This window comes from Tupaia chinensis, unplaced genomic scaffold (assembly GCF_000334495.1).
Source record: "Tupaia chinensis unplaced genomic scaffold, TupChi_1.0 Scaffold000069_1, whole genome shotgun sequence".
Classification (NCBI taxonomy): domain Eukaryota; kingdom Metazoa; phylum Chordata; class Mammalia; order Scandentia; family Tupaiidae; genus Tupaia; species Tupaia belangeri.
This window is the reverse complement of record NW_006159529.1, coordinates 1,567,103-1,573,711: the sequence shown is the minus strand read 5'-3', so window position 1 is coordinate 1,573,711 and position 6,609 is coordinate 1,567,103. Positions and strand designations below refer to the sequence as shown.

The 6,609-nt window shown below is 42.8% G+C and overlaps 1 protein-coding gene across 2 annotated transcripts in view; it reads right to left on the bottom strand.

Moving 5' to 3' along the window:
- Positions 1-562: 562 nt before the first annotated feature.
- GFRA1 (GDNF family receptor alpha 1) overlaps positions 563-6,609 on the bottom strand; it is a 236,886-nt gene continuing 230,839 nt past the window's right edge. For both annotated transcript variants that reach the window (XM_006142220.2, XM_006142221.2), the window contains 2 exons: positions 4,102-4,155; positions 563-2,617 (listed from right to left, as the gene is read on the bottom strand). In XM_006142220.2, the coding sequence (XP_006142282.1) occupies positions 2,462-2,617; positions 4,102-4,155 (210 nt within the window). In that variant the 3' untranslated portion in view covers positions 563-2,461. The remainder of the gene's footprint in view (positions 2,618-4,101; positions 4,156-6,609) is intronic.

Genomic DNA, 6,609 nt, shown 5'->3' with positions numbered 1-6,609 from the left:
AACTGAGATCCCACTAAGTGGCAGAAACATTTGTTCTGCTTGGTTTTGTAAGAATCTCTCTCCTCCCTGTTTATTTGAATCAGCAACTTATTTTCACGCTGAGGACGTGGTAACGAATATGCTTTTATCTCTGAAGAAAATGAGATCTTTATTGGTGAGAGATGAGGCTTTTCGAAATGTAATTTATGTGTTGCATGTCCATGCATTCTTCAATGAAGGCTGCCCTTGTTAGCAGGAGAAATCCCACTTCCTCTTTGGTCATCTGAAGCTAATTAGAGCTGCTGTTTACTGCAGAAGTAATCAATAGCTTTCTCCAGTGGATCACATAGAATCAGACCCATATGCAATTAGTCCAGTGTAGATACACAGAGATACCTTAATTAAACCAAAATATGCTCTGTAAGAGATACACTCTCATAGATGACTGGCATTCCAAATATTTTGACACATTTAATGTGTTTATTCAAAGTAAGAGTCTTTACGGAACTTTTCACTAATCAAATACAGTCGGGTGTTTGATGAATTTCCCTTGAAAACATTTTGAAGTGGAAAAAGTCGGTACTGAGTATAATACATTTGTGTTTTTATTAACATTTGGATATAAATGTACTTCAAACACTGTAGAGCTAAAAGACTATACTTTTATCTTGGATTTCATAGATTTCCCCCCACCCCCATTAATTCGATTAATCTTACAAGGCAAACATCAGCGGGCAAAGGGGATCAGTATGAAATGTGCACCGTGGGTGTTCTCCTCCAGCTTCTCTATCAATGAGGGAAGAGAGCTAATGCTCCCGGCACTCTATTAAGGTAGAATCTCCTTGTCTGAATTCAGTTTTGGAGAAACATGGCCACTAGAACTTGATCACGGTCGATTCTAAATCTCCCCATCTAAACTAGACTTCAAAAGTGCACTTTCGGGTCTATCTGCGTAAAGGAGAAGAACAGGAGATGATGGCTAGTTAACGAAGTCAGGTCCCTTTCTGTTCTGTTCATCATGAGAGCCCTTTTCTGTTCTGTTTATCTGTGCCAAGCTACGCATCTCATCAATCTCAATGTTGAGTCCGGACCCACAAACCTCCTCCTCCTTCTTTTTGAATAGTCAGTCGCACTCTGTCACAGAGGACATAAAACAAGATGTAAGCAGGTGCTTGGTGACCTTCAGAACAAACTGCCCTACACAGCGGCCAAGACGTGAGTCAGGAGTGAAGACAAGCCTTAGGAAAGGACTGTGTATGCTGGCCTGGACCTGCTGCAAAGAAAGGGCAACATGGCTGGTCTCCTGTCCCAATCAAAGTTGCCTTGGTCAGCATGAAACCAAGGTACAGGTCTATGTCAACTGCCAAGGTCCCACTAGACATTGCAGAACATTCAAGCGGCCACTGGGTTCCTCACAGTGTGTAAATTTGCATCTCAAGCAATGAGAAAAGACAATGCTTGACTGCTCTGTTTCCTCCTGCCTGTCCACAGTAACGTGATGGAGAGGTTTCTGTAAAGCACGGGGCTCTTCCGGGTCTGCTTTCGAAGAGCTGTATTTGTGAAGCTAACATCGGAGCTAACCTTACTTATGACAGGAAAACAAGCTCCACGTATTTTGTATTAAACCATCAGTAAAAAATGAAGACAATATCATTACTTTCAAAATATAGAAAGCCAATAGTGGAAATCATTTAGTAGTAAAATCTCTTTCTACATATAACCTCATAAATGTGAAGAGTATTAGAATGATGCCTCGGCTATATTTGACTCTTGTTAGTTTAAGGGCTTCTCACTCGGGTAAGGCTTAGGAGCGTGTAGATCAGTGGTCGAGGTACGTGAAGTTTCACACTCACTCCTTGACTAATAGGCTCGTACTACATTTGGATGTGACGGGTGTTTTATGTTTTGTCGGAGAGTGCAGAAAACTGTACACGGCACATCAACAGTGGCATGGAAAACGCTAGAACACACAGAAAGGTGAACAAGCTTCTTCGCACAAGTCTGCTCTGGATGAGAATCTGCTTTGTGGCAAAAAACTTGGCATCCAGGTTAAGCTGCAGGTTGTGTTACTGAAAATCAAACTGTGACATGAGAGATGGAAGAGCTTTTTAGAAATATAAATGCCTTCTCTAGCTAGTAAGGGCCAGTGTTAAAACTGTTAAGATCATCCTCAACATCATCGCGAAAAACATGGCCCCAGTTTGCTTTACAGCCAGATTTACAAACTGTTCCTTTAAAACACAGCATGTCCCAAAGCCTGTCCAGTGTGGAATGTGGCACTGCATCAGGTTCTCCACAGAAGCCCCTAAGGATCACAAGAAGCTTTCTTAAAAAAAAAATAATAATAATAATAAAGTTCCAGTTGGATGGAACTGTTTCTCAACTGAGCTCTCAAAAGTGGGATTTCAGATATACAAGAGGACAGGAAACAGATAACTTGGTTTTTGTCTTTGTACATGTCCATGTTGTGTTTTCAATGCAGCTATGATGTTTCTGCCAGAGGTAAAGATAAGAGGGTAGACAGGGCGGTTATCACCAGGGCCAGCAGTGGGCTCCGACCACAGCTTAGAGGGACCGCCATCGATTTTGTGGTTATGTGGCTGGAAGCACCAGTGAGACCATCCTTTTCATAATCACGCTGTAAGAAAGAATGTTTCCATTATCAACGACTGTGTGCGTTCACTCTATCGCAGCGTATTTTAACCCACCCTCTTTTCCTCCCCCACTCCCAACTTGCTGACCCACTCACCTAAGTGGGCTGACCCCAAATTTTACCACTAAGACTTCAGTTCACTGACTTGTGGTTTGATGGGAAGGAATCATGAACTTGGGTGAGAACCAAATGTTTTTGATACACGATCTGACCAATGCTTACTGCTTGCTCTTTCATTTTGGATTATTAAAATCCATTACAAGGGAGAATATTAGAGCTCAGGCACCCCTCCCCCAGGTCCCACTGTAGTTATACAACATGGAACCTTCGTCCTTCTGAGTGCCACTGGCTGAGGGGCAATGCTGTCTCTCGCTCCTGGGAAGAAGGCAGGAAGAAGAATCAGCTCAGAAAATGTGCCCACTGGGACCAGCAGTTAGCATAATGGCTATGTCGCTGGACTCCCACGTAGTCGACCGCGGTTTGCGTCTCGAACCCGGTGGCTTAAAACTCATGCCGGGCACGTGTGCGTGCGTGCCCAAGATCCCAACAGTAGAATGGAGGAGAAGAGATTGCAGCATGGTCATCCCCCTTGGGGGTTGATTTTTCGCTTTCTATCTCTCTGTCTGTCTCTGTCTGTCTGGCAAGTGCACGCACCCTATAGCAAAAATTTCTCCAAAAAAAGAAAAAAAAAAAAAAAAGAAAATGTGCCCACTCAAGTGATGGTCCATATAGCATCAAAGGCATTGCAGGCCCCCTATAGCAAAAACTTCTCCAAAAAAAAAAAAAAAAAAAAAAAAAGAAAATGTGCCCACTCAAGTGATGGTCCATATAGCATCAAAGGCAGGCAAAGCAGGCATAGTGTTTTTTTCTTATCAACTAGTTCAATCCTAGATTTTATAGGCGAGGAGTCAGAGCAAAAACTAGCCTGCTTATCAGTTACAGAGCCCAACCCAGACCCAAGCTTCTCGACCCCAGCTAGCACAGCTGCCCTTTCCAAGATCAACTTCTCCATCCCCATTAGCAGCACCCCCTCGATGTCAATGAACTAGGATGAGCATGCAATGAAACTGCACGCTCTCCACTGTGAACTGTAATGGGACCTGACCTATCTACCCCTGCTCGTGGAGGCCAGAGGAAGTGCAGATGGAGAACATTTGGAGAGGAGTGGAGAGCAATTATGTTTCTTCTCTGTGCAAGATCATTTTCCAAGGGTGTACTCATGGCACTGGAGTAAAGACATTAGTACTGGTGCCTAGTTCTCAGATGAAGATCCTGGGTCCCACACTAACTATGTACCCTGGGATCTAAACTGCTGCACCTCGCTCAAAGAGCAGATGCACACGGAGAGTGAGTTAAATCTTCTCTGAACCTGAAAACCTTTGAAGTACTTGTATCATACCCTTCCCCAAGGGCCCAAAGGCTATGTCTCTCTATATATGCAAGCAGACCCAAAAAGAAACATAACTTACATCTGAAAGACAGAGATGTGTACTGCCCGACACATTGGACTTCAACTTCTGTGCCTAGGGACAGACAAGGAAAAAAAAAAAAAAACTCAAACACAATACAGAAGAGTAATTACTAATGATCCAATTAATCTGCCATCTAGGGGAATGCCATCCAACAAAAGTGTGAGCCCCATATATAATTCACAATTTTCTAGTAGTCACATGATAAAAAGGTAACAGGTGAAATTTTTAATAACGTATTTTACTTAACCCAGTATATTACCGTTTTAATAGTAATCAATATAAAAAGTATTAATGAGCTAGCTGACATTCTTTATTTTTTCTTGTTTCATACTAAGTCTTCAAAATCTGGTGTGTCTGACCTGGGACATCTTAATTCAGACCTTCTCAGCTTCCAAGGCTCGGTACCTACCTGTGGTTACTGCAGTGGCAGTAGGACAAGGTTACTGAAGAACAAGTCTGAAGTCATCTTGTGCATTTCTGAATGCTAATTTTGGGGAAACATCTCTCTCTAGGTAAAAATACTATAATAAAAGTTTCCACTAATTAGTAATATAAAAAGTTCTTTCTGAAGCTTGTTTGCATGTTTATTTGCTTCTTCATTGTGCTAGTCCACAAACACTTACTTGAGTACTTAATATTTTCCAGTGCTGGGGTATGATGGTGAGCCAAAAGGACGTAGTGCCTGGGCTTGTGGGCTCCCTTCTGGTGAGTAAACCACTCATTCACTATGTAGGGCCTAAGGCACAGGGCGGGGGGTGTTTCAGATGAGTAACCTTGAGGAAACATGCAAGGCATTGCAGGTCCCTGGCCCAGTCATTTTAGAACTGCTTCCACAGTAGCTAAGAGGAGGGGTGGGGTGAGCTATGAAGACTTGAAGTTCCCTACTACTCTTCAAGTGGATCAACTCTTCCTTGGGCTTCTACCTGACGATGGAGTTGAAGGAAAGATTCCATCGCTCAATTACCATGAAAACACTTGTCAAAGCTACTGGCCCCAGTACAACCTTCTCATTTTACAAAGGCAAATGGAGCCCAGAGAAGTGATGTGACTTATCCAAGGTCACACAGCCACTTATTTGCAGAGTCAGGATGCAGACTAGGTCTTCTCCACTCTTGTATGGAAATGTGCTCCCTCCTGTATCAGAATGGTTCTCTTCAGTTCTATCCTCCCCCAAATCTGCAGAAAGAAGTCCTCCTTGATGTTTCCTCCCTGCACCCAGAGATAGGAGCCCTTTGGCACCAACAGAGAGAGAGCTTATTTGCCAACAGGATATGCTCTGGGTAAGTATCACATCCAAATCAAGGAATATCTGTGCAACCAGATCTGTGTGTATGGTACCAGCAGGCTCCCGGTTACAAGACTTTTGCAATTTGTTGAAGACATGCTAGGCTGAAATGATAGCATGTTCGCCCAATGAGTAATTTATTGACCATAATGCTACTTAGGAGGCATCATAATCTTTACCTATATTTGCATATGCCAGCTGTGAATATGAAATAGAAACCTTTAAACAGGCATCAAGAATAAGACACTGTGAAGCATCCCCGGGCTCTTCAAAGGTCACTAAATGTTATGTATAAGAAGATCAGAGGGGAAATTGGAAGAGGAATTGAACCTGACTTAAAAACCTACTTTTAATCTATATTAATAGCAAATCTGGTCCACTGCATTGTTACCTAGAGAGAATAATGTGTAGAACTTTACGTGTTTTATTTCTGTTCAAGATTGGCATTGTGCCCAGACACCAAAATGGCCCTAAAACATCACATTCTGTCTTCTTTTCTAGGCCATAATCTACAAAAGACATAAACCCTTGCTAAGGGCCTCTGCATAACTAATAAGTTCACTAAAATGCACAGAGAAGGCAGCATGACGTCCCATCTGGGACTCATTATGCCCTCGAGTTGTTTCTGTGCTTGTGGTCACAGCCAAGTTGCACCTCCTCTCCTAGATCACAGCAGCTTCTAAAGCTCTAAGGGTTGTGCAGCCTTTCCTCTGCCCCGGTCTGTAAGATTAGCACCAGCAGGCAGAGTTTTACTCATTATATACACAATCTATGACGCTCACTAGCTATACTTCAAGAGCGAAGTTCGATCCCACCATTATTAAGTGACTGTAAAGGGACTTCCATCAGTGGACTAGAAAAGGCCTCTCTGTATCTTAACAGATTTTCTATAGTGGACTCACATATCTGCATAGGTGTATTTCTGACCTTGATTAGTCATTAAAGGTTTCACACAGCATGAAAAATTCAGAAGTCTTCCACCAGGTCGATGTGCATGGTTGTAAATTTCCAGACTCTTGCTTTCCATCTGGGTATGGCTAGGATATCTAATTTATCACAAAAGAAAATCCATTTAGACCTGCTTCAAGTCTGTGAGGTCTCTGGGCTCCTGTTGGCCCAAAGCAGGTATCTGGTCGGCTTCTATATAAAGGGGATGGTCAACCTCTGGCCTTGTCTCCTTTAGCGCTACTCCCACTGACTTGACTAAAGATGGAAGCGGC